This window comes from Mya arenaria, chromosome 4 (assembly GCF_026914265.1).
Source record: "Mya arenaria isolate MELC-2E11 chromosome 4, ASM2691426v1".
Lineage (NCBI taxonomy): Eukaryota > Metazoa > Mollusca > Bivalvia > Myida > Myidae > Mya > Mya arenaria.
In genome coordinates, this window is record NC_069125.1 from 23,634,176 (window position 1) to 23,659,805 (window position 25,630).

Genomic DNA, 25,630 nt, shown 5'->3' on the forward strand with positions numbered 1-25,630 from the left:
AACTTTTTTTATTTTTTGTCTTTGAATGCGAAAATTTTGGCGTAAATATTTGCAAGCCAGTAATAAAAGACTGCTGACAAAATATCAGATCGCAGATTTTCATATTTCCATTCGAAAAATTAAGTCTAATGGCTAAAAGCGTTACCAACGGTTTAAGAAAAATGCATAAATTTTTGAACTTAATTATAAAAATCTGAGAACTTATTTTTGTCAGCAGTCTTATATGACTGGTTAACAAGTATTTTCGCATAAATTGGCTAGTTCAAAGACATTGAAATAAAAAGGTGTCAAAACGGTAAATCTATGAGAGTGCAGCTTTAAACTCTGACCGAAGACGTTAATGAACGGTTCAGCTCTTAATTCAATTAGTTTTCTACCAAAATGATGCGGCGATTTTGCATTATTATTACTCTATACATCATCATTTAATACATTTAATGAGAAGAAAGCCAAAGTACAAAATAAACACAGCAATCTCTGTTCGTGGACAGTTATGGCACGTGAAATACTGTCATCGCATGAAGCGGTTTTCTATTTCAAGAATCGTTTAGTTACACCTAATGAATTCAATTCAATATTGAATTGAAATTCCTATTCAAGTGTTTCTATAATAAGCCTCAGCAACCGGCCCCGGCGGCGTCTAGCAGATGAGAATATGGATTTGCTACCCAGCGAACGCGAGTCTCTATCGTTTCAAGTGTCGGCATTCTAAATGTGATTACTGGTTTGAATGTTGATCAATATATATATATATATATTGAGATATTGGATAGTTCTTGTCACTATTTTTTATTAATAAATTTGACACCTAGCTATATATATATGGAGGCGAAGACGTTTGTGACAATAATGGCTTCTTTTGTGATTGGTGTGATTTTTGGTTTATGCGGTAAGTACTGATGGAAACATTTTCATGTTATAAACTTTGTTGATGTTAACTACTATGGCAAGAAACAAGTGTTCATCATCATCATCATCATCATCATCGGCATCGTCATCATCATCGTCATCGTCATCGTCGTCGTCGTCGTCGTCATCATCATCGTCGTCTACGTCGTCGGCGTCGTCGTCGTCATCATCATCATCATCATAATCATCATCATCATCATCATCATCATCATCAATCATCATCGTCATTGTTGTTGGTTTTCGGTATCTGATGGTTTTTCTTGTAATATGTTTATGTTTTTAGATGAAGGTAATTATTATTAGGAGATCGTCGCAGTAGGAATGTTTTAGATATGTTTTATTTTATTTGTTTAATAAAACTTCCATATTAATTATGCAGATATAGAACACTGCAAAGTAATAGTCATGCCATAATCAACGCTTGTGAAAGCATATAATACCCTTGCTCTGCCAGCGTTGATTAGAAAACACAAAATTGATACACATACTGATTCTAAACAAAACCAAGAATGCCAGATATATTTATAATTTATCTAAAGTCGGTTGTTAAAGAACATTAAATCGGTTTCACTGGTTAAGTTTACTGTTTGTCCCCGAGTACCATAACTTTGAAATGTTCAATTATTAAACTACTTTTATTGTAAGAGTTTTGGTACAAGAAAAGTCATGCGTAAAAATGCCTTTGAACAGACCAGAGAACGAAAGCGGTCGAACGCCGCAGTGACATTTTCCAGATAGTGGATATATAGATATTGAAACCGATATCGGACATACATGTGTTTATTGCTTTGCCCATCGGATATATATGGGACCGATAACCTATCAATTAGGACTGCATCCTTACGGCTAACCATTGGACCGATATTGCTTTACCCACCAGATAAAAGAAGGACCGCATCATTATATATATACGGATAGTCATTGGACCGATATTGCTTTGCCCACCAGATATACAAGTAGGACTGTATCATTACGGCTAGTAATTGGACCGATATACATTGTATATTGCTTTACCCACCGGATACAAGCAGGACCGTATCATAATATATATACGGATAATCATTGGACCGATATTGCTTTACCCACCAGATACAAGTAGGACCGTATCATTACGGCTACCTAGTCATTAGACCGATATTGCTTTGCCCACCAGATATAAGTACGACCGTATCATTAATATATATTTATACGGATAGTCATTGGACTGATATTGCTTTGCCCACCAGATATAAGTAGGACTGTATTATTACGGCTACCTAGTCATTAGACCGATATTGCTCTGCCCACCAGATATAAGTACAACCGTATCATTAATATATATTTATACGGATAGTCATTAAACCGATATTGCTTTGCCCACCAGATATAAGTACGACCGTATCATTAATATATATATTTATACGGATAGTCATTGGACAGATATTGCTTTGCCCACCAGATATAAGTACGACCGTATCATTAATATATATATTTATACGGATAGTCATTGGACAGATATTGCTTTGCCCACCAGATATAAGTACGACCGTATCATTATATTTATACGGATAGTCATTGGACAGATATTGCTTTGCCCACCAGATATAAGTACGACAGTATCATTAATATATATTTATACGGATAGTCATTAGACTGATATTGCCTTGCCCACCAGATATAAGTACAACCGTATCATTAATATATATTTATACGGATAGTCATTAGACCGATATTGCTTTGCCCACCAGATATAAGTACGACCGTATCATTAATATATATATTTATACGGATAGTCATTGGACCGATATTGCTTTGCCCACCAGATATAAGTACGACCGTATCATTATATATATACGGATAGTCATTGGACAGATATTGCTTTGCCCACCAGATATACAAGTAGGACTGTATCATTACGGCTAGTAATTGGACCGATATATATTGCTTTACCCACCAGATACAAGTAGGACCGTATCATTACGGCTTACCATTGGACCGACATTGCTTTACCCACCAGATACAAGTAAAACCGTATCATTACGGCTACCTAGTCATTGGACCGATATTGCTTTGCCCACCAGATAAACAAGTAGGACCGTTTCATTGCGGCTAGTAATTTGACCGATATATATTGCTTTACCCACCAGATACAAGTAAGACCGTATCCTTACGACTAACCATTGGACCGATATCAGACTTATCTCATGCTGTGTGGCAAGCGCAGTAGTAAACTGGCTTCTCACCAAAGCGACACGGGCCCAATTCCCGGTCTGGGCGCATGTGTGTTTGATTGGTGGTCACCAAGCCGTACAGGCTGGTGTTCTTCCGGTTCTCCGGTTTTCTCCACAACACATTACTACACTCTCGGGTTTACGAGAGTGAATATAACCTTCTTCACAATCGTTCTAAATCAAGTTAAGTTTTAACTTATTGAGCATATTCTTTAACTACCAATATAGGATAATAAGTCACAGACCAGGTCGAACTCGGAGACATGTATCTTAAAGATAACGAAAACGATATCGAACATATATATATTGTTTTTGGCCATTACTAATTACTTGTAAACATCTGGCCGATATCAGATAAATAGCATTACCGATATAGTTTCCGATATATATATACGATATATATCTGACAGCGGCTCGGAATGGTAATTGATATTGGTTCAATATCCGCCCGATATGTATCCTACATGATATCGGCCGTACTTGTTCCCGATGGACAAATAATAAAATAAGGTCCGATATCGTTCGCGTTTTTATCCGATATGTAAATAATCTTTATCGGATATCGGCTGGACTGGATTGTATGTGTCATATTATACAAATTGTTTTAAAGCGAGTGAGATGCTTAAAGTAGACCAATTGAAATGACGCTAAAATAGACTAACCGTCAACGATGATAACCGTATTTATTTTAAAATAATACATTGAATCCAAGTACACGTGCATTTAGGGTTATCACGTTACTAGTTAATCTCCCCCTTTGTTTAAACGTCATAAATATATATTTATATACGTGTTGCCCGGTCAATCAAATAGCCAGTATAACACTGATGGACGGTTACTGAATTTCCCTAAAGCCGGTTTAAAGGATTGAAAGAAATTATACACATTTTGGCTAATTATCCCTTATCGTGTTTTAAACCATGGATAAAAAGATGAGCAACTAATAATACTTCAGTATTCTACTTTGTTACGATTCAATCCACAATTGTTAAATATGTTAAATTGTTTATTCGACTACAATTGGTGACCGTGAAATTGACCGAGCTGGACTTGGTTGTAAATTTTAACGCCACGAACTGCTGGATAGTAAAGTGATGGCTGTTGGAGTGTTCTTGCTGATTGATACTGGTACAACCTCAACTACATAGCGCTTTATATCTGAACACAGCGATTCACTGACAGGTTTGAATAGTTGTATTGATGCAACATATACTGTCGTATTATGCAATACTGACACTGCACTAATAAAACTACTACTACTAAAACTCTTATTTGTATTGTACGCCGACGATACAATAATACAGGCCGGATTGCCTACTGATTTTCAGAATAGTATAAACAATTTCAATAACTATTGTCAAAATTAGAAGCTTCAGGCAAATTTATGTGAAATAACCAAAAAGCAGTTATGCATGGAGACAATTTAGATTAACAATTAACAATATGGAACTTGAAATCGTGGATAATTATAAATATCTAGTTAATAAAGCCCAAAAACTATTTAGCCAAACAGGCAGGAAATTTCTTCTTACAAGGCCAATGCACACTTAAACAAACAGGCAAGCTAAGCTCTTACAAAATAAAAGACCGGTAAAGGCCAACAGGCAAGAATAACTCTTCATACAAAGCCAACTTATGCTTAGCCAAACAGGCAAGAAAGACTCATTTTTCTATACAGAAGAACGAGATTTACCAACTGACCTTCAGCTTGTATCACCCTATTGTTTCCATATTGAAACACTTTTGTGAAGATCAGGATTTCGAAAACACCACGAGCTATAAAATATGAAAATACATTTGTATTTTTTAATGGAAATAATCAAATCAAGGTGAAGCACACCCGAATGTAAAAGTAATGATGACTTTCCACAATGTCATAAATGTACTAAACTTTTATTGTAGTAGTAGTAGTAGTAGTAGTAGTAGTAGTAGTAGTAGTAGTAGTAGTAGTAGTAGTAGTAGTAGTAGTAGTAGTAGTAGTAGTAGTAGTAGTAGGGGTGGTGGTGGTGGTGGTAGTGGTAGTGGCGGTGGCGGCGGTGGTGGTGGCGGTTGCAGAAGTAAAAAGTAGTGGTAGTGGTAGTGGTGGTAGTGGTAGTGGTAGTGGTAGAAGTTGTTGTAGAAGAAGTAGTAGAGGAAGTGGAAGTGGGTGGCGGTGGCGGAGGCGGTGGCGGAGGCGGTTGTGGTGGTAGTAGTATTAGTAGTGGTATTAGTAGTAGTATCAGCAGCAGCAGCAGCAGTAGCAGTAGTAGGAGCAGGAGCAGCAGCAGCAGCAGCAGCAGTAGTGGTGGTAGTGGTGTTTGTGGTAGTTGTGGTAGTAATAGTAGTTATAGTAGTAGTAGTAGTAGTAGTAGTAGTAGTAGTAGTAGTAGTGGTAGTGGTAGTGCTAGTAGTAATGGTAGTGTTAGTGGTAGTGGTAGTGGTTGTGGCAGTGGCTGTGGTTGTTTTGTGGTAGTGGGAGTAGTAGCTACTGCTGCTGCTGCTGTTGCTGCTGCTGCTGCTGCTGCTGCTGCTGGGACGACGTGATGATGTTGACGAACAAACAATATAATATACATACATAATTTTTAACGAAAATATGACATTAAATATCAAGATTGCACCATCGATACCCCGTATACCAGTATTTCTACAATAAAGTGTGAAATTATTATTTAATTTCTGATTGAAAAGTACTAGTTTACAAAACAGTCTATAATTATATTAGACAGTAGGCACATAATCGTATTGATTTTTTTCTCGATAAACAACTAAACAGCAAAGTGCAATTAATCAGTCGTTCTGCACCTATACCCATGATATATAATTGCTACTACGGGTAGCTATGGTGACTTCGAATACGCTCGATACAAACCCTGTTGAGACGATCAGATGCCCAGAGGATGCATTATTTATGCTGATTCACCTCCTAGTATGCCCATTGTAAATACTAATGTCATTCGAGAACAAATGTTGAAAAGATCCATTCTGTTAACAGGAGAGACTTAATTATATATACAGTTGTGGTGTTTTGTGATTTTGTGAAATTGATGACAAAAAGAGAATGAAAAGAGTTACATTTCTTAAACTTATTACTTCGTTCCTGGTTGGAACAATTTTTGGACTTTGTGGTAAGCTATAATATCATTTCCATGTTATAAAATGTGTTTTGATTAATCCTATAAACACCTTATGCCAAGAGCTATCTTAAACCATATATCTCGCATTTGAAGTATATTATATTAAAATACGTAAATTAAAATTGTACCATTTGCAAAAAAATGTCATTTTGAATAAGCCCACGCTTATTTTGTTATATATGTTGTATTTTTAAAATATTAGATTGATCATTCGTACATAAGAAAACATAACAAAACACAACACAAAATATATGCATTGTAGTTATTACATGTACAAAGCTTCCAGCCCCAAATACAAATAACACAGTATCGTAAACGTCATAATGACTGTAAATGGTTATTTCATGTTAATAACCTGTTGAACATTTATACAGACACAATACACAATTTGTATAATGTGTATTTTTTCAATGAACACAAATTATAACAAGCTCGAATCTTTATAAAACACCACCTCAGCCTATATGTCTATCACCTCAGCCTATATGTCTACCACCTCAGCCTATATGTCTACCACCTCAGCCTATATGTCTACCACCTCAGCGTATATGTCTATCACCTCAGCCTCTATGTCTACCACCTCAGCTATCACCTCAGCCTATATGTCTACCACCTCAGCCTATATGTCTACCACCTCAGCTATCACCTCAGCCTATATGTCTATCACCTCAGCCTATATGTCTACCACCTCAGCCTATATGTCTATCACCTCAGCCTATATGTCTACCACCTCAGCCTATATGTCTACCACCTCAGCCTATATGTCTACCACCTCAGCCTATATGTCTACCACCTCAGCCTATATGTCTACCACCTCAGCCTATATGTCTACCACCTCAGCTATCATCTCAGCCTATATGTCTATCACCTCAGCCTATATGTCTACCACCTCAGCTATCATCTCAGCCTATATGTCTACCACCTCAGCCTATATGTCTACCACCTCAGCTATCATCTCAGCCTATATGTCTACCACCTCAGCCTATATGTCTACCACCTCAGCTATCACCTCAGCCTATATGTCTATCACCTCAGCCTATATGTCTACCACCTCAGCCTATATGTCTACCACCTCAGCCTATATGTCTACCACCTCAGCCTATATGTCTACCACCTCAGCGTATATGTCTATCACCTCAGCCTATATGTCTACCACCTCAGCTATCACCTCAGCCTATATGTCTACCACCTCAGCCTATATGTCTATCACCTCAGCCTATATGTCTACCACCTCAGCCTATATGTCTACCACCTCAGCCTATATGTCTACCAACATCTTTGATTCTCAATAAACAAAAAACAAATAAACACATCAAAACTTCTCAACTTTATAGTTAAACTATTTGAACAAATCCATGTTGGGTACTGAGAGATGGCATATTTTAGATAATTTTCACCACATAATATTAAACTATAATTACCAGTTACTTTCTATTTTGATAAAAATGTATATATTTTATATTGTTTGCTCCAGGAAGGGTCCGCAGTTTGTTTTGTGTCCAAATAATTATGTTTTTCTAAAAAAAATCGTATTTTGTTTTAAGTCAAAATTATATATTTTAATAATTAGATACTTTTGGCGATACATTTTGTGGAACGGTGTCCGTACGATTCTTTTCAAGTATTTCGCTCCAACAGACTTTTAGTTTGCCATTTTGCCATATGCTTTTCTTATTTTTATCAGATCTGTTTCGAATACTGTGGTTTATTCATGCCTATAGGCTCATCTCCTTCTGATTATTATCAGGGTAAATAAAACAAATCTGTATAGAGAGCGCTTTGTGATACTTATTATCTGATATAGTTGACAAGTATTGGTTATTGTTTATTTGGATGTGTATATGAAAAGTAACCGTTTAGGTCTACAGCAACCAGACGAACGATTAATTTCCATATAGTCTTCCAAATAAATAAAACGTATATAATTTTGATACAAACAAAGTCCCACCTCATTGAATTGGATCACTTCCATCGCTGAACATGTGTCAAGAAACTGTAAATGAAGCAGTGTGAGTGTAGGTATTTCTATGCATTTTGTTAACCATATTTCATGATCTTTTACATGAGTAGATACATATGAAAATACTTAGATACTTAAATAGGCCAGAAATGTACCAAAGATGTTAAAACATGGAACAGTAGCTCCCTTGTCTACTTACTCGGCATGACAATGGTAGTACTGGGAGAATGGTGTACTCGGTACTTGTTTAAACAAAAGGTGAGTTTTGAGTTGAAAAAGGCGAGATTCGAGTTTTAAAAAAGTGAGTTTCGAGTCAGACAAAATGAGACCAAATAACAAAGTATCATTATTATTTCCGAACTCAACCGGGGCTGACCGTCTTTCTTATCTTCTTGATTGTGTAACGTTTAAATGTTATTTATCATTCTTACACAACCACCACGGAGCTCTTTCGCGTTATTCCTCATTTAAGTTTTCCTCGTTTGGATTCTAGATTCCTATTGTACGGGCGATGGGGTGGGGTCAGGAAAAATGCGGCTTAAAGGTGCGGACACGCCTTAAAATATGTAAAGCACCCCTCCCTCCACCTCAAAACAAAGTATCTATATAACGGTATGCGATGGACTTATTTTTGTCTCTTTTTTGAAATGGAATACCTCTTGAGCCGATACAAGGGAGCATTGTCGGTGTTACATTAACCATTTGTGTAAATCATGGTCTCGTATAAAGCTTTAACTCTACATGTATTGCAATAACCGGGCGCTCCACCCCCAACAAAAATCGTCCGTATTTACTTTTTATTATAATTTAGAAAAAAGGTGATAAAAACGCCCAAATTGCACCGTTTCGGACTAGAAATTGATAAAATATTATTGGAGGATTATCCAAACCCACATAATTTCGGTTCTGAGGGAGGGGCGCAAGTCCCCTCTAACATCTAATCCTGGAGCCGCCCCTGTACATGGTAAACGGACATTTGCCCCCCCGGACATGTGCCCCCCCGGATGTTTGCCCCCCTTTTGGACCATGGCGGACATTTGCCCCCCCGCCGTTTTCGAGGGGGCGGACATTTGCCCCCCCCTCAATGTTCGAGGGGGCGGACATTTGCCCCCCCTCCATTTTCGATGGGGCGGACATTTGCCCTCCCGGTTATATAAGTAATATTCTAGACAAACCTATACCAAAATTGCTTATTAACCAACATAACTCCAATTTGTGTATTTTGCATGTCTTCAATCAAATAAAAGCCACGACATAAGAGAAGGGAGACTACTCGATAATGCGATAACTTTAATAATCTTACAAACTATCAACACCAAACATGTGTTTGTATTAAAGTGCGATCCAACACTACAATTAAAGCAATCCCGATCGCGCTAATTACCTATGTGTGCATGATATCAAAGAAGTGTTAATTAATGAGAAACAATTAAAGCAATCTCGATCGCGCTATTTACCTCTGTTTGCATGATATCAAAGAAGAGTTAATTAATGAGAAACAATTAAAGCAATCTCGATCGCGCTATTTACCTCTGTTTGCATGATATCAAAGAAGAGATAATTAACGAGAAAAATGTGACGTACTTTTGCCAAAATGCCACCATGTGGTTCATGGATGGAACCCACTCAACGGCCCCTCAGCAGTTCAAGCAAGTAAGTTATTATTATACATTTAAACAAATATGTAAGTACAAGATCTAGTAAACAAACCACATACCCCACCTAAGATAGTTTTCGACGTAACGTAACGTAACGTTACGTCATTTATACTGAAGTCCAAACAAATGCTAGAAATATTAAGTTAAAAAAATATTATATAATAACATTCAACATTTATTATGCAATTATCATGATGTGATTTGAAACTTTTTTGCATGAAAGCCTCTATTTTATTATTTCAGGTGTTCACCGTCAGAGTGCTGCTCGGAGAGACGTCGGCCACAGCAGCATATGCCCTTCTGCCTTCAAAAACTCAAGAAGTATATGAAGAGTGCCTCACTGCCATCCTCGATGCTTGCCTGCGCAGGAACATCCGTCCCAATCCCACCAAAGTCGTCACAGACTATGAGATGGCCATCCACAACGCAGTACATGCTGTTTTGTCGAACACTATCGAAATACAGGTAAGTGGTACTTCGTGATTCCGTCCGTCCGTCATTCCGTCATTCCGTCCATAATGTTAAATTATCGAAACATTTGTTATATTTACAGGGATGTTTCTACCATCTGACGCAATCAACATGGAGGTATCTTCAAGGGGAAGGACTGCAGGCCACCTACAGGGAGGACCCAGACATTCGTCAGTTCTGTGGAATGTTGGACGGACTGGCCTTCCTTCCAGAGGATCAGGTGAAGGAAGGAATGGCGTACCTGAAGAGCCAGACTACAGAAGTCCTGGAGCCAGTAGTCGACTACTTCGATCGGAACTACGTCAACGGCCCTTTCAGGTAAATTCAATTCAATGCAGCAGTTTATTGGCATAACATAATTATACAATTACACTTCTAGCCATCAAATTTAAATAATATATAAATTGTCACCTCGATCAATGAGTCAATAATTACAAAACGATGATTTCTTAATCCATAACAATATCCATGTACTGTTAATGTATACTAAATATGTTATTGTTTTATTGTTTCAGATCTGTCAGATCGCAGACCGGTGGCCTCATCTTCCGACGCACTCAACCAAGGTTCGAGCCAGCCACTTGGAACGTCAACACAGCCACTTTGAACGACGAGGCCAGGACCAACAACGTGTGTGAAGCCTGGAACAATGGGTTCCGGTGTCTCGTCGGCCACGTCAATCCCTCGCTTTGGACTGTCATCTCCTGCTTCGAGAAGGACGCTGCAATGGTGGAAGCAGAGATCCTCCGTGTCCAGAGAGGCCAGCCATCAAAGAAGCCAGCGAGGAAGGGAACAGTACGATACCAGAAGACGTTGAAGACCCTGTGCCAGCAGTTATCCAATGGACAGAAGACGGTCGAAGAGTTTCTGCAGGCCATTGGGGGTCACATCCGACTGCGTTAGGACTGAACATCTGTAATGTACCTGTAATATGATATGATGAATGTGCTAAAATGAATGTGCTATTTTGATCTTGATTAGTGAATTACTTATCATACCATTCAGAGAACAGAAACGTATTTTTTGTATATACTTGTATATATGAGTGCTATAAATGTGCTATATGACTTCTGATTTGAAATAAAAATATTATAAAAGGATTTACATTGTTGTCTTACCTAAGCCTACATCGTCACATGTGTGACCTGAACGGTGTAATCTGTATTTATATGTAATTAGTGACAAACATACAAACTGGTGTAAATCGGTTGGCAGTTTGCACGTAAATTGAACAAATAGTTAAAGAAAAAAATGTTCATTTTTTTTATAAATTAATATATTTTTAATATCTTGGTATAAACTTATAAAACCGGGGGGGGGGCAAATGTCCGCCCCCTCGAAAACGGCGGGGGGGCAAATGTCCGCCCCCTCGAAAACGGCGGGGGGGCAAATGTCCGCCATGGTCCAAAAGGGGGGCAAACATCCGGGGGGGCAAACATCCGGGGGGGCAAATGTCCTAGAATCCCTGTACGATATCACGCATTTTAAGTCTGATCCATATCAACATTTCAGCATTTGACTTTAGAATCCAAACAAATGTTTTGAAACCAAAAAAATAATATCCTAAGAAAAAGTCAGTGTTTTATGATTTAAACACTGGGAGTAAAAACAGAGTACATGTCGATTTGAAACTTTTCTTTGATACAAACTTAGTTTTTGCACAACATACACAAAAGAGGTTAAGTCACTGAACAAGTTAACCTACTGTGTGGAACATAAAACATGGTGTAATTTGGTAGGATAAGACCTATACTAGTTGAAAACCCCTGTTTTTTCTCACACATTTCTATTTTCAATGTCTCTGGAGCGTTAATGTTACACTGACATTTTATTTTCCTATATCGGTTGCGCTTTGTCCTGATATCTCCAACAGTTCAAGTGGAACCTAATGTAGTAACGATCAGGGGATTGTACATGTATTGACGTATATCTGTATAACAAGCTAGGACTTATTGGGTTGCTAAAGTAATTGCGTTGCCATGGATGCAACCTTAAACAAAGCATTGTTATGTAAAACAAATCAGTAATTCATACATTTATAGAGGCATTTTAGTGTTTATAAGAAATACTATGTAACTTCTTACACAAAGTTCAACACGGGAGTCAAAATAAATAAGAATATTTCTTATTCAGATAAAGAGGGAAATGTTTGTTTCAGTTTAAAGTCGTAATAATATTTCACTGAGTGAGCACCACAACCTATATTTCACTTAAGGTGATCACGAGTTGAAATATATTGCTATCTTACACTGAAACAATTTTTTTTTTATTATTAAAATGCCTAAAATTGGAAATTTAAGACTTTTGAAAAAATGTTTTCGGTTACAGACGGGTTGTTCCATTTACTGAATCGGTAAGAAAGGATAACTCTTCTTGAATGAAATAATGAACTATTGGTGTAAATATAAGGAATGAATTTGCGGGGTTGATGTCATTATCGGGGATATGAACGCAATTGGGCTGGTCAAAGTTCGGACTCCACACACTTAGACCAGCCCAATTGCGTTCATACCCCGATAATGACATCAACCCCGCAATTCATTCCTTAAATCAACCATCTTTGTTAATGCAAAGTGAATATTAATTGGATGTCCGACTGGCAAAATGGCCTCCTTTGTCATTGTCAAGTATTAAATCATATCTGACATTTGATTTAACATCGATATTACAGAGTTTTAAATTGCTGGCTCTAAACAGAACAATATTACAATTATTAATGATTGTGTTTGTAATTAAAACGTGTTTACAATAGAAATCTTGGCGGAAGAGGAAGATAACATAACATATAAAACATATTTATTTTTTAATTAAGATAACATTTAGTTAAACTCATCAATACTATCAGCGTTTAGATGGAATCAAGATTGTAATAACACCTAAAAAAAACACTGATCAAATATTTATAGTCTCTTTCAAAATGGATTTTTTTATCTATTTTCTTATTGAATGTACAGAAGACTGTCATCATAACTACCAATCATCCATGACAATGCAATGTTAATGTAAATTGATTGTCGGATTGACATCAATGGCCTCCCTTGTCATTTTCAATTATTAAATCATTACTGGCATTGAGTTTAACATTGATTTTACAATTTTTCCAATTGCTGGGAGGATGGCTTTATTTATTTTCTCACCTGAAAAGAAAAGCGTTGGTTTATTGAAAGCGAATTGATCTTGTATCATTTTTCAAAACAGTAGTACAATGATTAATAACTGACTTAGTGTACATTCTGTTTGCTAGAAAGCGACACTCGACAGCCTGTTTCAATAGATTTATTGGCCCGAAATATTCACATGATAAAACTGTATTTTCTATTTACATTTCCAGGTAAATTCTCCATAGATATGAAGTTCAATCCTCCTCCAACCAGCGAAACGCTTCTCGGAAATCCCGGAGTTGTACGAACATATGTTCCAGTGACATCGTCCTCTCCAAAGAAGGGGTCAGGCAACAAAGCAAGTTCTTTTTTACATCGATCTGATAGCAATGTTGGCGGCAAGACGGACGGTATTAACGGTAAGAGGAAACCAGAAAATAACACAACTAAAATTAAAGAAACCTTAGACCAAGAGTCAATGCTGAACGAACCCAATAGAAATCCAACGTATGTGCTCCGAAATAGCGCTTTGTGGCACCAAACAAACGTTATGATTGATGAACTACCGCTTGAAGTGGGATTTCAGCCTGAAATGGATGAAGAATTTCCAACGATTCCAAACGGTAAACCGCGGATACCTCACAATGTTCACCAAATGTGGATAAAACAGAATAACACCAGTTACGGGGAAAATACTTCAGACTTATCGGTACCTGACACTTACGTGGATAATATGCAGTCTTTTATGAAGCACAATCCACACTGGAAATACTATTTTTGGACGCACAGCACTGCTCGTCAGCTCATAGCTGATAAACATCCCTACTTACTCGCGTTCTTTGACAATGCAACCGAGGCTGTTGTTAAGGCAGATCTGACACGTTATGTTGCCATATACGAGATTGGGGGACTTTATGTTGATTTGGACACAGCTTGTCTTAGACCACTGGATATTGTCACAAAGAAGTACTCTTGCATGTTGGTGCTAGCCCCTTTTGAAAATGCTGCCTGTATGTCGAATCGACCATATCAGATTTGCAATGGAGAGTTTTTCTGTAAGCCTAAACATCCTTTCTTCAAACAAATTCTACAAGAAATTGGAAGAAAAAAGTTAAACGCCAAAAATCAACTTATTATTGGCCCAGGTTTCATCACAGGTCAATATCGCATCTACCAAAATATTAGCGATAAAGAACAATATAGAGTAGATATTCATCAAAATACCACAACACCATTTATGTACAAAGGTGCACTGCCAGACACGGACGAGGCTGGAATATATATTCCGAACACAAGATACTTTCTTGATCAGCCGCACCCAATTTTGAAAGTCGGTGTAAGAAAACGGTGCAGCAATGTGACTGCTCATAACACTCTTGTGAAGAGAATGTGTGCAATTGTTGAAACACGAGGCTTTGTCAGAGAGCCGGGGCCCTTTACATTTCTTACTCACGCTTATTCCTATTCGTTCAGTAAAGTTAACCAAAAAAAGAATAAAACATACATTCTTGTCCGTGATATCATTCCAAGTTTTATTACCTATAAAATAAAGAGAGACGTATTAGGATAGCTTGTTAAAGCTGCATTCTCACAGACTGAACGTTATGACAACTTTTGTATTTGTTGTCTTTGAACGAGCCAATTTTTGTGGGATTCCATGGAAACCAGTTATATAAGATTGCTGCCAAAAATTAGATCGCAGATTTTTTATTGAAGTTAAAAAATGATGTTTTATGCATTTTCCTAACGGTTTAAGCCATAAAACATTAAATTTGGAACGGAAATATGAAAATCTACGGTCTGATTTTTTGTCAGCAAACTGATATCATTGGTTTGCAGATATTTATGGAAAAATTTGCTATTTCCAAGACAAAAATAAAAAAAAATATTGTAAAAATGATATATCTGTGAGAGTGCAGCTTTAAGCCAAAATCGTATTATTTGCTTAATTGACAAATCAATGCAATAAATGACATATTTGTTTGTTTATGTTGTCGATGATGAAGCAAGTGCACATCTAAAATCATGCGTCAACTCACCTTTATTTCCAATTGGAAAGTACACAATTATACAATATGACCTGGTACTTCTAGAAAATCAGCTTACAATTAGGATGAGTCTTTACGACTTATTTTACATTAAAATGTCCCTTAAACAACACTCGCATATCTTTGCCTACAGTGGACTCCTCTACCTTTGCTGGCCGTTGCAAACTTTGACCATGTTTACATAGACGATATTATATATACTTTCGTCACTCTGGCAATGTTACTATGTTTAAGAGTTGCGTAAAAAGCGCAGTTTCCGCTAAGACGAATGTATTAGGCTATCAACTATGATGAACATTTCCCACAACGCGGCGAAAAACATACCATACATCCGTTATTGTACATTATCATAAAAACGTTGTTCAATATATTTTATATATATATAAGTTTCGTTCTATTTGTTCATGATTGTTATTATTTATTTGTAGAAAATCGCATTTTTTACGCCACCAAATCCTGTCACATTTTACTGCTGAAATTCTCAGTAGTCACCACAGACGATCTAGGGAGAGGGGAATTCCCAGAGCGTGCCCCCCCCCCCCCCCCCGACATGCTTGCTGCATTCTTGCTACGCCTTTAGCTGTTTTTTATTCTCCATTTAATACTATAATGGAACTACTACGGACGGACATGCGTTTATATGCTCAAAATCACGAAACAAAATCCACTTGTCGTGTACAAATTTACAAATATCGTTACCGGTAAATGTTCATGCTACCACCCTCGAACGATCACTGACAAAATAAAAAAAACGTGGGGGTAAACTACTTTATGTGACTGCAAACTAATACTTTCAATAGAAGCGAAAATGAATTTGTAAGCTTGAACAGATCCAGCAGCATCCTGCAGACGATAAAATAAAACGCAAAACAATAATATTTGCAAAAGTACACGCTCGTGTTTTTGAAAAAAGTGAACTTTTTTGTAAGACGAAACAAAGTGTGGCAAATCAGTAGGAGAGTAAAAACTAAGATACCAAAAACTGAAATTCTTCAGCCAATGTTGATTTATGCTCAAATGTCGTCTGAAATACCACAATTTCCACAAGCGTTAGCTACAGCTTTGTTATTGCGTGATATATTATTTAATGGTCAAAATATCCACTACGTCCTCTCCAAGTTTCGACGGACTTGTGGTTAAAGCGTCCGTTTTCTAATTAATTTTCTTGATTAAATCGGCGCGAGTTCAAACCCCAGAGAGCTCAACCGCCAAAAAACTAAAACACTATATACTATATTTAAATAAAGAAGTAGAATTAGTCGTCGAAGCAGCAGTAGCACCAGCAGCAGCAGCAGCAGCAACAACAACAACAACAACAACTAACATCAGCAACCGTAGCCGGAGCAGTAGTTGTAGTATCAGGTATACATGTAGTTTTAATCATTAAAATATAATTAAGTAGATACGATCAATAATGTTAGAAATAAGAAAAGAATCATGTTAAAACGACAAGATCTTTACAGCGGTGTCGAGTTAACTTGGCATTAGAAATGTATTTCTGAAAGGTAAAAAAAGTACTAGAAGCTTTCAATATAAAATTCACTTTCATATTTCAGTTGACATCTTTGAGTCCTCTTGATTGTTTGCTAGCCCGTTCAAACGAATATATGTATCTTCAAGGGCTTAGGCAAAGTCAGAATGAACGGAGTATGATCAATATGCCTCCATTGAAGTTTAAATTCAATTTAAAATTGATTAAGGTATTCGATGTACAATATAGCTTTCAATGGTATTGTCCTATTGTCAACATATAACGGTTTCATTATACAATACGCTGGTATTGGTTCTACTTCAATAATGAAATTAAAAGAGCCAGACCAGCATACCAAAATTATACAATTATGTAGAGCCATGCTTAGAAATTAAACAAGATGGCCAACATGGCCATATATCGCTCACCTGAGCCAAACGTTCATGTCGCTCTAGACATTTCTAACCAGAAAGGACAACAGCAATTTGGCTAGTTATCGGACACTTTCGAAGTACTATGACCATACACATTCTGACAAAATTAGGTGATGATTGGGCAAATGCTTGTAAAGTAATTGGTCGGACAAGAGCAATTGTAGGTATTTTTGTTTTGAAATTAAAGGGTGATAACTATTGAGTGACTACAGCGATTTGGCTGGTTATCAAACTTGTCCGAGATATTATGCCTATCCACATTCTGAACAAAGTGGTAACTAGTCCCGTCCTGACAACCATGTCTTCGTATGAATCAAAATGGTGTAAAGGAATTTGACAGAGCGTCACCTTAGGAGCATATCTGTGAACTTATTTTTAATCTGGCCAATAGTTTCTGACGACAAGATTTGTTTAAATGTTCTCCATAGAGACATACATTTGTATAATGAATAGTAACCCTGCACCTTGCGGACATGTTTTTTTACGAATCCCCATGGCGTGAAGAAATTTAATACACGGTTACCTCAGGAACATTTCTGTGAAATTATTTCAAAATCGGGCCAATAGTTTCTGAAGAGAAGATTTTAGAAGTAAGGTGATAAAAATGATAGAGGGTTACTTAAGGATAATGTCTGTGAAATTAACTAATTCATATACTCAACCTCAAACTTGATCCCAACATTTGTCAATAAAAGGCAAATCTAAGACATAAGTAAATGAAGAAAATGAAATGAGTTCAAAATCATCTATCTATATATGTACAGCGGGTGTTTATAAGTGAGTCATTAAAATGGAAATGGGAGCTGACTGCTAACTTGCCTTTGGTGGTCAATTTTGAGATTTATCTGTCTGTTTTTTCCTTTTTGCTTAGCATTGTCATTGACATAAATTAAGTTTTTAATTCTTTTTTTAATTCTGGAAATGCTCTTCAATGCTTTTGCCTTAAAATTGTATTATCTTTGGCAAATGATAGACATTTTCAAGGAAAATTGCTGGGATATTGCAAATAATTCAATCTGGTGTGAGCAAACTTGTGAAAACCTCTTGTACAAGGGAAAAGGTAGATAATGCATCACGCATTGGAAGACATTTGACAAAGGGTGACTGTCAGATTGTGAGAGTGGCTAGGAGAACTCTCTTAGCGGACGGGATGAATAATTTGTCTTAACAATTTTCATCTAAAACGGTTGGGCTTCAATTGAGATTTCATGAATTTATAAGAAAAAATAAGGATGACACTTACTATCAATATCAGTTAACTGAAAAGTCGTGTTCTTGGTGTAAGCAGAAATTACATTGGAACCCCACTGAAAAAGCAGAGAAAAACGGTGACATTTAGCGATGAAACACAGGTAAAACTAGACAGCGAAAACGACTGAACTAATGAAAACAAATGCAGTATGGAGTCCATAATGCCTAGGTTAGCGTAGAGGCAGCTGTGTTTGCTATAGTTTTGGTGAAGTCTGACTTACAGTGGGGTGGGAACTTTGGAAGGTGTTGAGTTAAATATAGAAATATATAGACTGACTAGACAGTAACCTTTGGCATGTTATTTCCATGAACATTCCGAAAGTTAACTATATTTTTCAAGGGAATACTGCCCCGGTGCACACATCAAAGAGGACCACTCAATGGAAAACGGATAAGAGCTTTTCCTGTATGTCTTGGCCTTCTCAGCGCCATGACACCAATATAATCGACAATGTGTGACGTACAATCAAAATCAAACTTGGAAACAAGAAACATATGATCAAATAAAAAATAATAGCCCATTGAAGAAATTGAGAAAAAATTGTTAAGATTTCCCATAGCCAAAGCCTGTATGTCATCTGTTTTTCGATGTATCCAACAAGTGATAGTCAGTAGAGATATTAACCAGTAATGAGTTAACATTATGCTCATACAATTGATCTACAGTTTATTGTAACATAACAGGTGCTTGTTTTGGCAGCCATTTTGATGACTCTCTTATGGCCAGCTACTGTAGCTCCACACAGTAAAACGAAAACATAAAATGTTTTTTTATCAAACTTGTTGTTGAAAGAACAAATATGAAAAAAAATGATAAGTTAACATTTGTGCGATAATCATCGAGTAAAAAATTGTCAGTCAACTTTTTTGTGCATAATGCTTACAATGTACATGTTTAAAAAGGTATTACAAGATCACGAAAACTGATATTCTAGCGAGTATCAGTAAGCCTATAAATAAAGGTTTTGCAAATGTCATATACCCAATGGAAACTGTTACGTGTACGTGTAGCTGGACGTACACGTTATGCTCCACAACCTCTCTTATGTTTTAAAATTAACCCATATATGTCCATGCGTCAAGAGCTCAACGCGGCGCTATAGCTAATCAGAGTTATAGATGCAACAATTGTTTCAATGCATAAAGGTATCTGTTACACCTTAGGCTCCATCCCAGTACGGGTTGAAGCATTTTGATCACTCGATCGCTATAAGGAAGTACGGGTTTAACCATTTTGATCACTCGATCGCTATAAGGACATGTCGTTATATTAGCTTGCTAACTAACACCTATTATTATGAAAGTAAAGGTATTTGCTCTTATTTTGGGTTCACTGTGGACTGGTATGATGTTGTTGTTTTTCGGTAAGTACTTGATGATATTTCATGAACTATATTATTAGAACATACTGCTCAGTACGAATGTTTTATATTTGTTGTAGTTTATATTATTACAACTGCCGGATCTCATATATATATTTAGTTTATGGACATTATTTGTTTGCTAGAGTAAATTAGGTTTGAAACAGACGCTCTTATAACTGTAATGCTTCTTTTTCTAATGTAATCAGCTTTCAATTCCAGCCATTATTGATAAGAAATCACAAGTTTGATAAAAAATTAGATATATTCCATCTTACTCCATAGTTAATCCTTCTTATTTTTTTAATTTAGAAGGCTTTCACTGATACGTTTTCCCGATAGATTGATAAGCAGAATATATATTATATCGAAGGGTTCTCTGTTAATCTCATAATATATATCATTACCAAGCACGAACATATTCTTTTGAAGCGTGTGAAATGCTAAATTGCTACCAATCAAAATTGGATAGCTAAATATAACAATGCTACATGGAATACCAACTAGCGGATTAAACGGAAATCTATGAATATAATACAACAGAATGAATCATTTAAGATTAAATGTAGCCCAAGTATTTAAGGAGGAGCCCAAACCCCATCTTACAAAATTTTAAACCATAGAATTTCGGTTCTAGGGGAAAAAAACTCCAAAATTATTCCCCAAGGTTCCCCGCTAACGCCGAATGGTGGATTCGTCCCTGATACTAGTAGTTCCTCAACTGCATCTATTTAGGGGTCAAGTCCGTTTTTATTTCTGTTGGTACATGTGTTAGCGCCTGTTTTGCCAAACTTATATTTGCTGATTTGTCACTTGTAGTAAGTTGGTTTTGCAGTTTAAACTACAAAAGCATTTGCAGTTTAAAAATACATGTTTCAAAAGCTATCAAACCAAGCAATCAGCAATAGACACACTTTACACTACAAATTGAAAAGCCGTGTAATAGTACTCCTATCCTTTGCTTTATTTGCACTCATAAACATAAGATAGTAACTCGTCCATGAAGGACATAGCAATTGGCGATAAACATGTTAATGAGACCTCCTACTTAGACTTGTCTTAAATATAAGTTTAATCTCAATATAAGCGTAATCAATTGTATGAACGTCATCAAAACAAGTAACAATTTGAAGAAAATAAAAAAAACGCAAAATATTCATATTTACCAAGCCCTTAACGATTTGATTGATAACTTGAAAATGAATGAAATACGCTAGGGTAGCGGAGTTAAAATCAACGATAGGATATAGATCATATTAGTTTCCATAAGTAAAATGAAACCTACAAAACATATATAATTAACTTCAGGGGCCACATTCATCCTTGGATTGGAAAATGGTTTACTGATCCATGGTATGAATGGATTTATGTAGTATTTTATCCCGTTTGGCTTCTTAATTTTTAAGTCCTAATGCAGCTAAAAGCATAGGCATACCTTAAAATATCTAACTGACTCTACCCTAATCAGCACACATAACCTTTTGTACCGGTATGCGATGGTTTTAACCTTAACACTTGCCGCTTACCGCCAACAAATACTACTTTAGCAGACGCTTGGGGCCTTGACAGTGCTGTACAATATTATGTGCCAAACAAATGTCTCGATTAAGGTGCTTTTTTAGCGGCATACCTGTATTGCAATAACCTGGTCAGGTCAATCACCCTAAGCATTTGAATATAAAATCACAATTAATATTTTGAAACCCAATATCATATCTTAGGAAAATATCAATGGAGGGTAACTAGAAACATCAAAATCAAACCACAAACAATCTTTTCAATCGATATTCTATCAAAACATTGAAATGTTTAATACATCAAAAGAGCCATTCTTCCTAGATTGTTAACTGGCATGCAATTACGCGAAAATTCAAGCACACATCTGTATTTGAATCTGAACGAACATTATTTTTATGTGTACTTTAAAACAAAACAACAGGGAGTAAATAATTTTGCTGAAAGCCAAACTCAACAAATTTATACCATTCTAAGAATACTTGATCTATCTTTTGACAAACAAAAGTACAAAGGTACAAAAAACTTATTTGTGATACAAACTTAGGTTTGACTTTATATTGATGTATATCTGTTTAACAAGCTAGGACTAATTGGGTTGGTAAATTTATTATGTTTCCATGGATTCAATCATTAACAGAGAATTGTTATATGAAACAAATAAGTGATTCATACATTTATAGAGGCATTTCAGTGTTTTCTAAAAAAAATACTTATTATTCACTTATTCCTTATTCATATTATTATACTGTTGTTGTTCTTTTCTCATTTAAATTTCCAGGTAAATTCGCGATAGATATGAAGTTCAATCCTCCGCCAACCAGCGATACGCTTGTCGGAATTCCCGGAATGGTACGAACATTCATTCCAGTGACATCATCTTCTCCAAAGAAGGGTCCAGGCAACACAGCAGATTCTCTTACACATCGATCTGATTTCAAAGTTGGCGGCAAAACAGACGGTTATAACAATAAAAAGAAACCAGAGGGGTACACAACTAAAGTTATAGAAACCTTAGACGAAGATTCGCTGCTGAACGAACCCAATAGAAATCCAACGTATGTGCTCCGAAATAACGCTTTGTGGCACCAAACAAACGTTATGATTGATGATTTACCGCTTGAAATGGGATTTCAGCCAGAAATGGATGAAGAATTTCCAACGATTCGAAACGGTAAACCGCGGATACCTCACAATATTCACCAAATGTGGATAAAACAAGATAATGCCAGTTCCGGGGAAAATACTTCAGACTTATCGGTACCCGACACTTACGTGGATAATATGCAGTCTTTTATGCAGCATAATCCACACTGGACTTACTACTTTTGGACGAACAGCATTGCTCGTCAGCTCATAGCTTATAAGCATCCCTACTTACTTGAGTTCTTTGACAATGCAACCGAGGCTGTTGTTAAGGCAGATCTGACACGTTATGTTGCCATATACGAGATTGGGGGACTTTACGCTGATTTGGACACAGCTTGTCTTAGACCACTGGATATTGTCACAAAGAAGTACTCTTGCATGTTGGTGCTAGCCCCTTTTGAAAATGCTGCCTGTATGTCGAATCGACCATATCAGATTTGCAATGGAGAGTTTTTCTGTAAGCCTAAACATCCTTTCTTCAAACAAATTCTACAAGAAATTGGAAGAAAAAAGTTAAACGCCAAAAATCAATTTATTATTGGGCCAGGTTTTATCACAGGTCAATATCGCATCTACCAAAATATTAGCGATAAAGAACAATACAGAGTTGATATTCATCAAAATACCACAACGCCATTTATGTACAAAGGTGCACTGCCAGACACGGACGAGGCTGGAATATATATTCCAAACACAAGATACTTTCTTGACCAGCCGCACCCAATTTTGAAAGTCGGTGTAAGAAAACGGTGCAGCAATGTGACTGCTCATAACTCTCTTGTGAAGAGAATGTGTGCAATTGTTGAAAAACGAGGCTTTGTCAGAGAGCCGGGGCCCTTTACATTTCTAACTCACGCTTATTCCTATTCGTTCAGTAAAGTTAACCAAAATAAGAATAAAACATACGTTCTTGTCCGTGATATCATTCCAAGTTTTATTACCTATAGAATAAAGAGAGACTTATAAGGATAGTTTGCAAAGCCAAATCGTATTATTGGCCTAATTTGAAAATCTATGCAATAAATGATATATTTGTTTGTTGATGTTGTGGTTGATAAAGCAGGTTATTAAAGCCATCTAAAATCATGTGTCAACTCATCTTTTCCAAGAGGAAAGTGCACATTTATACTGTGGCACATAGGGGGACATCTGCAACACTTTATTTAAATCGCGGCCGCAACTTATTAATTCGAGGCCACAACTTTGTATCTTGAGGCCACAACTTACTTAAACGCTGTTTGTACACAGCAAATGTGAAAAATATGGATGAAGACAGGGAGTCTACTAAGTTGTTGCAACAATATAAAAAAGTGTTGCGGATGTCACCTCTGTGCCAGCATATTTATACTATATGACCTTGTACTTAGAAAAACAGCTTAAAATTAGAATGAGTCTTTACGACTAATTTTACATTGAATCTATCCCTTAAACAACGCTCGCACATCTTTTCCTACAGTATTACAAAATTTCAGTTAAACTCATTAAGCTAGCAAAACCTTCACTCATACAACCCATTATCGATATGATAATTACCACAAACTCATTTTCGGATAGACTTAAGCAGGCTCAAGTGACTCCTTTATAGAAAAGAATGACGCTCTTTTATGGTCAAACTACAGACCTGTAAGTTTACTTCCCATTCCTTCAAAAATCTTTGAGAAAGTGTTGCATGAACAATTATCAACCTATTTTGAGTCAATATTGACAATTTTCTTTGTGCTTTCAGGAAGGGCCATGGAAACTACAATACTTCGACTGTCGGGGGACTGGAACCAGGCACTTGATAACAACGAATATTGAAACAATACTAAAGGATCTATCTAAAGCATTTGATTGTCTGCCACATGACATTTTACTAGATAAATTGTCAGCCTACGGCCTTTCAGGGTCTGCTTCCACCCTCCTGCAGTCATATCTTTCAAACCGTAAACAACACATTAAAAATTGAAATATAGTAAGTTCCTTGGCAGAAAACGGTTCCTCAAGGGTCTATACTTGGTCCCCTACTATTCAATGTTTTCATTAATGATATTTTCTACTTCATTCATAAAGGCACCTTATACAACTATGCAGACGACAATACATTGTCTTATCATTCCAAGAATTTTGATGAGGTTAAATCAGTTTTACAAGATAAAAGTAAAATCCTAATAGATTGGTATACTTGTAATAAAATGCGGGCAAATCCTGACAAGTTTCAAGCCATTGCTGTTGGTAATACAAACCATTTAAAACATCCGAGATTTAATGTTGGCAACACTGAAATTACATGTAAAGAGTCTGTAAATCTGCTAGGGAGTGATATTGACTACAATCTTAAATTTGATCCCCACATTGGTAATTTATGCAAAAAAAGCAGCTAAACAGCTTAACATTCTAAAGAGAATCGCTCATAATCTTAGTAAGCTAAATCGATTAACTGTCTTTCATACCTTCATTCTGTCGAATTTCAAATTTTGTCCAATGACTTGGCATTTTTGCGGTGAAGCTAATTCTAGGAAAATGGGAAAAAAACTCAGGAAAGGGCGCTTAGATTTGTTTATAATGACTTCTGCTCGCCCTATCAAGATTTGTTAACCAAAGTAAATTTACCAACACTTCATGTCAGAAGGATGTGTACAATTGCTATTGAAACTTATAGAATAGTAAACAAAATATCACCTCTTGTTCTTCAAAATCTTGTTGTCAAACGAAACTCAAACATATGTTTCAGATACTCTAATAGTTTGCAGGTACCCCGTATTGCTACTACAACCTACGGTAAGAACTAAGAACACATTCAGATATGCTGCGCCTGTGTTATGGAACTCCCTTCCCGAAGAATATCGCTCTAGGACAAATTTTTATCAGTTTAAAAGTTAAATGTCAAATTGGAATGGTAAAGAATGTAAATGTGTTGCTTGTTCATGGGCCTAAACAACATAGCACAGGTATAGCCTTTTTCTGATTTGTAGTCCTTGTTAGCAACCTACGTGT

General features: G+C 36.5%; 3 protein-coding genes across 4 annotated transcripts; all 3 read left to right on the forward strand.

Moving 5' to 3' along the window:
* The first annotated feature begins 720 nt into the window (after nucleotides 1-720).
* On the forward strand, nucleotides 721-15,338 carry LOC128232032 (uncharacterized). Of its 2 annotated transcripts, none has more exons than XM_052945371.1 (2): nucleotides 721-889; nucleotides 13,656-15,338. In XM_052945371.1, the coding sequence occupies exons 1-2, from the start codon at nucleotides 823-825 to the stop codon at nucleotides 14,993-14,995; spliced, it is 1,407 nt and encodes a 468-aa protein (XP_052801331.1). In that variant the 5' UTR covers nucleotides 721-822; the 3' UTR covers nucleotides 14,996-15,338. The 2 variants fall into 2 exon arrangements, with proteins under 2 accessions (XP_052801331.1, XP_052801332.1); XM_052945372.1 differs by lacking the exon at nucleotides 721-889 and adding an exon at nucleotides 6,121-6,226.
* Nucleotides 9,792-11,364, forward strand: LOC128232033 (uncharacterized). The gene is made up of 4 exons (XM_052945373.1): nucleotides 9,792-9,848; nucleotides 10,097-10,318; nucleotides 10,407-10,642; nucleotides 10,840-11,364. Exons 1-4 carry the CDS (start codon nucleotides 9,798-9,800, stop codon nucleotides 11,225-11,227), a joined length of 897 nt encoding a protein of 298 aa, XP_052801333.1. The 5' UTR covers nucleotides 9,792-9,797; the 3' UTR covers nucleotides 11,228-11,364.
* A 4,532-nt stretch (nucleotides 15,339-19,870) lies between the features above and the next one.
* On the forward strand, nucleotides 19,871-23,620 carry LOC128230701 (uncharacterized). The gene is made up of 2 exons (XM_052943145.1): nucleotides 19,871-19,993; nucleotides 22,287-23,620. The coding sequence occupies exons 1-2, from the start codon at nucleotides 19,927-19,929 to the stop codon at nucleotides 23,618-23,620; spliced, it is 1,401 nt and encodes a 466-aa protein (XP_052799105.1). The 5' UTR covers nucleotides 19,871-19,926.
* The last annotated feature ends 2,010 nt before the right edge of the window (nucleotides 23,621-25,630 follow it).